The sequence below is a fragment of the Eublepharis macularius genome, chromosome 5 (assembly GCF_028583425.1).
Source record: "Eublepharis macularius isolate TG4126 chromosome 5, MPM_Emac_v1.0, whole genome shotgun sequence".
NCBI lineage: Eukaryota > Metazoa > Chordata > Lepidosauria > Squamata > Eublepharidae > Eublepharis > Eublepharis macularius.
The window spans coordinates 157,199,936-157,210,286 of NC_072794.1; the positions used below are offsets into that span (position 1 = coordinate 157,199,936).

The window sequence follows — 10,351 nt, forward strand, 5'->3', positions numbered from 1 at the left end:
CCTGACGTTTCGCCAGCAGCTGTGGCTGGCATCTTCAGAGGTGTAGCACCAAAAGATAGAGATCTCTCAACACAGAGATCTCTATCTTTTGGTGCTACACCTCTGAAGATGCCAGCCACAGCTGCTGGCGAAACGTCAGGAACTACAATGCCAAGACCACGGCAATACAGCCCGGAAAACCCACAACCACCATCATTCTCCGGCTGTGAAAGCCTTCGACAAGGCTTCAGTGATGTTTGGGTGGATTTTGCTTATATCCTGCAAATAACCTTTTTATCTTCATAAGATATTGTGTATTTATTAAAAACATGTTCCAGAAATTATTTTGGAGGCTATGGCTCATTACTGAAGACTAATGTTCTCTCCTGTGCATGCGTTGATACCCTTCCACACAAAAAAAGATAGGTCTAATATGGGTCTGTCCTTTAAGTATAACAACTCTTTTTGTAGTGAACATTCCTACCTATCTACTTGCCCCATGAAGTAGGAATAATAACCAATTTATGTATCGCCCTTCAGGACAATTTAACACCCACTCAAAGCAGTTTACAAAGTATGTTGTTATCCCAACAAACACCCTGTGAGGTGGGTGGGGCTGAGAGAGCTCCAGAGCTGTGACTAGCCCAAGAACACCCAGCCAGCTTCAAGCGGAGTGTGGAATCAAATTCAGCTCTCCAGATTAGAGTCCCACACTCTTAACCACTACACCAAACTGGCTCTCACTAGGTAAGATCTGCACACCCTGTACTCAACTACTGCACAAGTATTCACTAATCCTGTTGTATTATGCCTTGCCTTTCAACAGCAATGGATACATGCTGCTTGTCTTTACTATTGTGCACTAGGAGCTGAGTTAGTTTATACAGCTGCAGCTAGACAGGGTGAAGACATCACTGCAAAGTGTCCAGTCCTATACCCTTGCCTCAAAGCACTGGAAACTTTCCATAAGCCCCTCCCCTGCTTTTGCAGTTTCACCGTGCATTACTAGTACATGTTCAGCCCCTCTTCATAATCTGAAGTGCTTTGAGCCAAGCTTCAATTCAAATTTTTGCATTACTGAACCCCCATCCAAGGGGTACCAGAACATGGTGCCTAGGAAGTGAGCCTGATAAGCATCTGTGGCAAAGGAGGCACTCTGGCCCAAACACCCCCCACTCCAAGACTAGCATCATCTCCGCATCCCGAGGCAGCATTTCTTCCACAGCTCAGAACCATTTCTGTAGTTGCACAGTGGAATCACAGAACATACACAGCTATGAGTTCATATCCTAGGGCAGGGGTCTCCAGCGTGGTACCTATGGGTGCTATGGTGCCTGCCCAGTATTTTTGGAAAGTGGGTAGGGCCAATAGGGCTTCTGATTCTCTGCAGGTGTGTAAAAAGTTGTTGCAGCTGTTACAAAAGCACAAGGATTGTCGCTGCATGTCTGAAGGTAAGCTGTGTGTATGCAAGAAAATACTTTTAAACACCACGTTCCTTTTAAAAGGTATCTAGTTAAACACAGCTTCTGACATTTGAGGTAGGCGCTGTGTCCTGCAGCTGCCATTTTATGGACAGCTTCATCTCTTGCAGCAGCCATTTTGTGGTTGTGCCCACCAACCTGTGTCAAAATTCCAAAGGTCCCACCGACTCAAAAAGCTGGGGACTACCGTCCTAGGGAGATGTGACTCCTACAAATGAGCTGGCAGTACAGCAATTAGCAATCTCCATTAGCTTAAAATGAAAACACACACAGACATCTGAAATAATGTTTATTTAAACCTGAGTACATAAAGTCCTTTATGCCACTAGTACACAGGCTCCACCAACTGCTTTGATTTTCTCTTCTGCTTTTCTGCTGAAGAACTTTGCTTTCACAATTACAGGCTGTTTAGGCAGCTTCCCCTTGCCCAGGACTTTGTAATAACCCTGGAAAAACAGGAGGGGGGGGGGAGAGAGAGCAGCAATTTAGGTATAAGCTCAACAGTTCAATTTTCCAAGTCCTTTACAGCCACTACTAGTTCACAGCAATTCAATGAAGTCCACAGAAAATTTCCAAATACTGTAAATAATAAATTGTGCCATATAAAGAAGAACTTCAGTAGAACCAGCACTTTTAGCTCTTAACTACAAATATTGACAAGAGAAAAAATTATAAAAGTTAAAAAAGAACACAAATTGTATCAAGTACATGGCTTCGGAATATTCAGTGGGCATTAAGTTGTCCTGAAGGGCGGTATATAAATCGAATGTTGTTGTTGTTATTATTAAACAATGGTATTTTTGCACAATCCAGTTTTTCTATAGAAGAAAACTTGCCTATTTATAAAAACAGCAAAGTCAAATTATTTTCCACACACCGCTCTTATTGAACAAAAAGGTATCTGAAGAACTGAACTGTGAATCATGAAAGCTCATACCCTACCACAAATCTTGTTTGTCTTACAAGTGCTGCTGGACTCTCTATCTTTTCTGCTAAACAAACATTATAAGGTTAATTGTTAAGCACTGTAATTTTAATTATTCAGACATTTATTACCCTATTGGAAAAACTGCATTGCTTTTTTGGTTGCTACTCAGCATTAAGAAAAACAAACACAAGAAATTCAATGAAAAAAAAGATTATTCCCAGTTTTCCTTAAGAGATGGTCTTAAAAAAAGAATAATTACATGTAAAAGTGAACATCTTTTTAAAAAGGAGTTGCCACATAATGAATAAATGTGTTTTATCTAGTGGAAATTGATTCAAGAAAGGTCCACAAATATGGCTGCACACCCTCTGTGAAGGCTCTGGGGGTTGGATTTCTGGTTAAATAAATTCCATTGTGCACATACTGATTTCCCCCTTTTGTCTGAATGGTAGTCAGGAATTTACTTAATCCGATCTACAGTGTTCTATCCCAGCCGCAAAGTTAGTTACTGTCACATGAACGCATGAAGCTGCCATTCGTCCATGAAAACCACCATTGCCTACACAGACTGGCAGCAACTTTCCAAGGTCTCAGGTGGAGGTCTTTCACAACATCTATAACATGATCCTTTAAACGGGAGATGCCAGGGAATGAACCTGGGACCTTCACATGTCAAACAGAAGCTCTACCACATAGCCACAGCTCCTTCCAATCAGTTACAAATCTGATGGCTATAACGATAGTCAGTTTCACATTTTTTCAACAACATCAAGAGCATAGACAATAATAGCAAACTGGAAATCATTCTCTCTCTAGTCCATGGTCCTGAAGCTAACTAATGTTGCTGATCTGGGTGGCCTGTGATACAAGACTTAAGATCACAGCCAATCATATCAGGAATTTCTCTTCGAGAAACACAGCACACCATAACAACGAAGCATGTTATGATACTGCGCCAGTCTCGTTAAGATCAGCTTGTCACCCATGTACTCCCCCCCCCCGTGTTTTCCAGTAAATCTTTAGACTTCCTATGTAAGCATACAACTTCCATGGGGAAATAGCTGAGATGGTCTCAAAAGAAATGTATAGTTGCATTCTCTTGAACCCACAGACTTCGGTCTTACCCTTATCAAGAGCTGGGTGGGTTGCCAAACACAGCCGGCAGACTGTATCTAACTGATGCATGTTGGGGTAAGCATACATCTATTATGTAAGCATATTCCAAATTTACTGGCATTAGGAAACTGTATGAATGTATTAGCAGGGGGTCATGATCAAAAACACAGGCCCAGGAAACAAGAACCAACACTTACCGAGCGTACAACATCAATCACAGGTGCTAATCCAGCCTGATTTTTGGCGTAATTGAGCCTTGTCTGCTCACTAACAAGAGTCCAGAGTTTATCTAGATTGACTGTAGGGCAGAAGTGCTGGTTTTTCTTCAAGTGGTAGTGTCTCATACCAACTTTTCCAAAATAACCAGGATGACTAAGAAGAAACATACAACATATAATCACACCCATTCTGAAATACACAAGCACAACCATTTAGCTAGAGAACGCACATATAAAACAGATTCTTGGGTTAATTTTATAATCACTGCAAGAAAAAAAATAATCTATTTATATTACCATTTCTCAAGTGTTCCTTATCCTCCCTTGCCCAAGTTAGAAGCGTCTCTGGGTGCAACCAACCCAGCTTCTGTCTTTTCCAGGCCTCCAGATCACTACCAGCTCCTATACACTGCCTCTCCCCACATCACTGCTGAGCCCACAGCAGCCAGGTTGGCAGAAGGCAAGAGCTCAGTGACAAGCGCATGCTTCACATATGAGAGCCCCAAGCTGAATATCTGGTCACAGTCAAAAGTATATTTTTTAAAAAAACGAGTAAGATAGTATCTGCGAAGCACTTTGAACACTTGGGAGAAAGAGCTGTAAGAGAAGGTCAAATCGTTGTGCCCATTCTCTTGAGTGCCCCACACCTCCCAGTTTGAGAGTCATCTGTTCCTAACCTGGTGGCTGACTGTACTATTAAGAGGACAGCCAGTGAATAAAAGTTAGTTGTTACTCTTCGAGTACTATAGCACACCATGATAATTGGCAATATCTAGTTGTGACTCTAGTCTCGATCATTTGTAGATATGCGAGTTCTCCTGCCTAAGTTCCAAACTGTATTGCATTATTTATTGAATGTCACAGATCTCGATCTTATTGACTCTCACAGTGTAATCCATCTTGAGTCTCAGCAAGAAAGGGAGACTATAAATAACATCAAGAAACAAACAAATAAATAAATACAGGTAACAGATTACCTGCTAGAAATTATGAACAGAATTACTCTATGGCCTAAAGCCAAAGGAAATTGATTATGTTTTCTACAAACTGAACCGCAAAACCTTAGAATGAGGTACACTATTAAACAAGACAAAGACCTCAATCGAAAGCAATGAATTAATACACATTTCTATAACCCTGTAAATGAACTCTAAGGCTTTGCTCTTAGCAGATCATACTTTTACTTTCCCCAAATAAAATCCAGCAATTGACAACAGCATTCCTAGGGCTGAGTACACAGTGACATCACCAGCAAATAAAGTTCTTAGCAACCTGGTAAATCTCCCCCCGCCCCGGTCTGGAGAGTTTAATTTTTAAAAAATAAAGAGAGAGATAGCTTACTATTTGTCAAAATTAATTCTGTGGTGATGCATGCCTCCTGCATTACCACGTCCTCCAGGATGCTTCCTGTGCTTGCCTAAGACACACATTGATAAAGAGATTAAAGTGAACTGAAGAGTTGTAAATAAAGCATAGATTACTCAGAATAATATTGAGCTGAATGACAGAAAGCTATTGGACAGAGCGACATTCTGGTTTTTATTTTAAAAATTCTTTATTTAAACTATAAACTATACACCATAATATAATAAACATAGAGAATAAGAAAAAACACACAATTCTAAACATGACACACTAACAATACATATATCTATGTATATCTGGTTTTGATTTTTAGAACTCCCTAATTTCCATTTCAGCAGCCAGCAAAGTAGCCAGTGTTTGTTTCCGTGTCTGCCACACACAAAAAGCATGCATTATTCAAGGAAGCAAGTTTGTGAGTTCTGGTCACCTTACAGTGCAAGTTAATTGGATTTTGAAGCATTAACAACAAATTGTCAGGCAGGCATGTGTCCTGATTCAGGTGCATGAAATCAATCATGTCTCAGGACTGGAAAGCATGAATGTATGACTTGACTAAAGCAAAATTTAAATAGCAATCTTGAAAAGTTACTCCAGTCTAAGCCCATTGATTTCTGTTTATGGAAATGACTAGAGTAACTCATTTTAGGACTGCACTGTTAGGAACTTTAAAAAAAAAAAGAATGAGGCAGGCAACTCTTGTACATTTTTTAATCTCTTGATAAAGAGCAAATAGATGTACCGCAACTGCTCCCCAAGGCCATGCAGGAGAAGCCATTTTATATTCTTTCAAAATGGCGTGAAGGACTAAAAGTGTATACTCTTGTTTATTTAATGAGTTCCGTCTGAGAAATCTGTTTTGCACTCATCTTTTATTATAGTCCCTGTATCTGTTACAAGCTTTACAGAAAAGGCATTCAAGCCCTGAGCAGAAACAGAAATACAAGTTTCTGCCTGGGCTAGATAGTCTTAAAGTAATTCTTCCATACAGCTTGTGTTTATTGCCATGGGTGGGTGGGAGGCTCTGAGCTGGCCATAATAAATTGGAAAGTGGCACTCATGGAAAAACAGCCACGGCTAGCAGACTGGATAACGAACTGCATGTGCTCGTTTAACTACCCCTGAACATGGGATAGCAACTGCTTAAAACCTGCCATAGACTTTACAGGCATGATTAAAAAGATTTCTAGAAAACAGCAACATACCAAACAATGAAATAACCTTATGAGCCCTTTATACATACCAATACGACCATGGCCATGACTCACATGACCCCTCAGTTTCCTGGTCTTCCTCAGTTTGGAAGGCTTAAGAGAAGAAAATATAATGATAAATATGAGATGCACATACTTACCAATCATAGCCCTCAGGAAAAAACCAGATTGCAAGATGACTTTTTTGGACACGGAAGGCCCTATTTTCTATTTTACTGGCTTTAAGCTGTCAATCAAAGTTTAGCATAGGTTGGCTTTTTAACTTTTGTCGTATTTTAACTGTATTAATTATTTGAAATATATTCCCTCCTATACCCAAGTGTCTACAATATCTGTTTAAGCGAAATGCATTCAGGTCAGAGAAAAACCATCAAATCTGTGTCACTAGAAGCATCATCAGTATGTTTTCAATTGTGATGTTAAACAAACATGCACACAAACACAGAATCAAGATCGGTTACTGTGTTAGTCTGTCTGTAGCAGCAGAAAAGAGCGAAAGTCCAATAGCACCTCTAAGACTAGCACAAATTTTTGTTAGTCTTATAGGTGCTACTGAACTCTTTTCTACTGCTACAAACACAGACTGGCACTCTGAATGTGAAAGGCTGCCCATGAGGATCTTCTGCAATAAATCTGTTACTAACCTGGTGGCTGACTGTACTATTAAGAGGACAGCCAGTGAATAAAAGTTAGTTGTTACTCTTCGAGTACTATAGCACACCATGATAACTGGCAATATCTAGATGTGACTCTAGTCTCGATCATTTGTACATATGCGGGTCTTCTGTTCTAAGAGTTGGCTGGCTACATACACATGCCAAGGTACTCTAAGGAAAATCTGCGGGCTTAGCCTTGACTAAACTCGTATGACTGCACCACCAGAAATTAGCATGGGCTCAAATCCCAAATCTGTTTGCTGACTGACCATGGGCCAGGCACTCTCTCAGCCTAACTTTCCTCACTATTCTGCCTTGAGAACAAAATGGGGAAGGGGGGAGAAAAGATGCAACACAGATTTTTTGGAGGACAGAGAACTAGACAGTTATCCACACATGAAATTTCCAGACCATTCAAGTAATTTTAAATACGTGCTTCCCCAATATAAATACAGCAAAGAGATGGTTTTTCAGAAAAGCCGTTATTTAGCTTTCCTTCATGCCCAACTACCTGTGAAATCCTAAGCAGACTCACTCCAGTCTAAGCCCACTGGTTTCAATGGGCTTAGACCGATTTAACTCCGCTCAGGATTTCACTGTACAACTTTTGTTTTAAGCGGTTTCCACCGACTTCTTCTAACCTGAGCTGATTTTATGGCTTTTTTGAATACGATCAACGTTTTTAATGCGTTCTTTTCAAAAATCCTATTGTACTTTTTGCTTCCCAACCTTGTCACGCAGGGCTCCGGAGAGGCCCGTTGGTTTTCTAAGCCAATTAAACCCAGGAGCTGTTTTAATGGGGGCCGCTTAATTTTTCTCTCAGCACACGAGAACGCGACGGTCGGGAAGAAAAACGGGAGAAAAGAAAGCACGCAACGCACGGTCGTCTCGACGACAGGAAGCGAGGCGGCTTCCCGGGTGAGGGAAGGGAGAGCCCGGCCACGTTCCCCCCCCCCCGCCCCCAAGCACCAAGAGGGGCCTCCTTCTCGGTCCCCCAGGCTCCTCTCCCCCTCCCTCCGCCGGAGAAAACCGCTACCCCCAGGCTCTCGCAGGCCACCCGAGCCCGGAGCGCCTGTTTGGCGGTCACCGCCACACGGCCACCATTTCGCCACCTACCATCTTGCCAGGCCGAAAAGAAAGAGAGCGGCGCCCGTCTCCTCTCGCGAGATTTCGCGCCTCAGAAAACACTTCTCACGATATTTCGCGTCTTAGGCCGGCTAAGAAAGGGAAACGAAGCGAATTGGTTCTCGCGAGAGAATCTTCGCCCCCCTCAGGCGTGTCTCCGTCACGTGACCTAGCCTAGCCCGCGTGGTCCTCTTCATTGGGTGGGGGCGGGGAGCCGATATGCATATATGTGCATTTGTATATGTATGGGTATAATTCTGTATATGTGTACTCACACATGTATGCAAACATATGTATATATAGAATGAGCTGACTCACAAAAGCTCATACCCTGCTACTAGGGTTGCCAGCTCCAAGTTGGAAAATTCCTGGAGATCGAGGGGGTGAAACCTGGAGAAAGTGGGGTTTAGGGAGGGGAAGGACCTTGGCTTGGCATAATTCCATAGAGCCGCCCCCCCCCCATAGCCGTTTTCTCCAGGTGAACTGATCTCTGTGGCCTGGAGACCAGTTGTAATTCCAGGAGATCTCCAGCCACTACCTGGAGGCTGGCAACCCAACCTGCTACAAATTTTATTAGTTTTGTAGGTGCCACTGGAATTTTGCTCTTTTTTACTGCTACAGAAAGACTAACATGACTACCCATCTTGATACATATTTACTCAAACGTATATGCATGGATGGATGTATGTATATGTATATATATTCACTTATACATGTATAGGTAGGCAAATTTATATACGTATATATATTGTATGTGTGTTTTGAGAAAAGTGCATCTGATTGTACCCTCAGTCTCAATTTGGTCCATGTTCTTCTTTTCAGGGCTGTTTTCAGAGTTTAAGTGGAAGATGAAAGGTGTGATAACTAAATGAACAGCTTGTTTTAATTCTTTGTACAATATTAATAAATCCAAGAGCTCAGGAATGCTGATTGGAGTCAAAGATACCCTTTTAGTATATTTTTAATGGCTGCTTTTTAAAAAAAAATCACCACCCAGTTTTGTTATTTCATATCAGCCCAGACAAATAAATTTCAAGGTTTTTTTCTACACACAGTAAGAAATGAAGCACCAGAGATTTAAGGCCAGCTTATTTATGTACCCAGATGCAGCGGGTCAGGAAGAACTGAAACTGAGTGAACTTTAAAAAATAATCAAAAACATATTTCTTTGTGAATGTTCACTACTCTGCCAATCACAGGTGTTGAATGGTTTAGCTGCTTCATTCACAACATACATTATTGGAATTTTTTATACTGGTTGGCCAAGTAAGCAATCTTTCCACAGGGAGCTCCAAAGAAACTTTGGAGCCTAGATATAACCTACAGGCTAGATATAACCTACTTTAATAATCATTCTAAAATAATAACCATTCCAAGGGGCCTGTTGAAGATTTGTGGTGGCATGATCTACCAACAAGGGTACATGGAGTGAAAAAAGATGACTTCCAGATGATCGGATTTTTCTTTTTCTTGACAGCATCTATGATTGCTGCTTCTCCCCTCCATTTTATTCACAATTTTGTGAGGTAAATAATGCTGAGAGATTGTGTCTCACCTATAATACTGTGATGTCCCAGTGTATTTTGGAGTCTTTCTTATTTACAGTTAACTAGATTATTTATTTTAAATATTTCTATCCTTCCTTTTCTCATGCTGGTGCATTAAATAACCACGGACTGTTAATTGTCCCCTACAGCTAAAAAATGGGTTAACCCTTTTTGTGTAGGAAGCATTTACAGTTTGGAATGGGATATAATGTAAATGGTGGGGTTTTTTAGCATTGTAGATAGGGTTGCCACCTGCCTGGAGAAAAAAAATTGTGTCCCTTTAATAGAGGCTTAATAGGCCATTATTGACCATGCTTTAGCTGCCTATTTCCACACATTAAAGATGTGTTAAAGGGGCAGGATGTATTTCTTCAGACCTCTTGGCAGCCCTCGATGTAGGTGGTATGCAGTGCTGAACACCAAGAGTTAAACTGTGCACGTATGTTCAACACTGGGAAATCTGCACTCCCAAATTCCTCAACTGCAGAACATTTTGAAAATTGGACAACTGTTGAATCCAAGCCCTTAAGCTGAATCTCTTTTTTCAAGGATACAAAGGACTGGGAGCCACCACCACACAGGTAAAGCGGCCCTGAGAGATGCTGTGTTTGAAAATGTTCCACCCTACCATGATTACAGTAGTCCGCTCCAAACCATCTTTAAACTCCTTCAAGGACCCATGCGTTCCCCCCCCCCCATTTTTCCTCACCTACAGTGGGGTAGTT

The 10,351-nt window shown here is 41.4% G+C and overlaps 1 protein-coding gene and 2 non-coding genes across 3 annotated transcripts; all 3 read right to left on the reverse strand.

The window, feature by feature from the left end:
- Positions 1-1,732: 1,732 nt before the first annotated feature.
- RPL27A (ribosomal protein L27a) lies at positions 1,733-6,462 on the reverse strand. Its single transcript, XM_054980555.1, has 4 exons — positions 6,328-6,462; positions 5,064-5,139; positions 3,702-3,876; positions 1,733-1,906 (listed from the first exon to the last, which is right to left on the reverse strand). Exons 1-4 carry the CDS (start codon positions 6,443-6,445, stop codon positions 1,778-1,780), a joined length of 498 nt encoding a protein of 165 aa, XP_054836530.1. The 5' UTR covers positions 6,446-6,462; the 3' UTR covers positions 1,733-1,777.
- LOC129331556 (small nucleolar RNA SNORA3/SNORA45 family) lies at positions 4,387-4,517 on the reverse strand. The gene has a single exon (XR_008597205.1). It is a non-coding gene; the product is annotated as a small nucleolar RNA SNORA3/SNORA45 family (small nucleolar RNA).
- A 467-nt stretch (positions 6,463-6,929) lies between the features above and the next one.
- On the reverse strand, positions 6,930-7,060 carry LOC129331555 (small nucleolar RNA SNORA3/SNORA45 family). The gene has a single exon (XR_008597204.1). It is a non-coding gene; the product is annotated as a small nucleolar RNA SNORA3/SNORA45 family (small nucleolar RNA).
- Positions 7,061-10,351: the final 3,291 nt, after the last annotated feature.

Coding starts and splice junctions, on each gene's coding strand:
- RPL27A (XM_054980555.1), bottom strand. CDS start 6,445: ATGATTGGTAAGTATGTGCATCTCATATTTATCATTATATTTTCTTCT. Junction 3,877..5,063: donor AGAATTAATTTTGACAAATA/GTAAGCTATCTC, acceptor GTTTCTTCTTAG/TCATCCTGGTTATTTTGGAA. Junction 1,907..3,701: donor TGATTGATGTTGTACGCTCG/GTAAGTGTTGGT, acceptor CTGTTTTTCCAG/GGTTATTACAAAGTCCTGGG.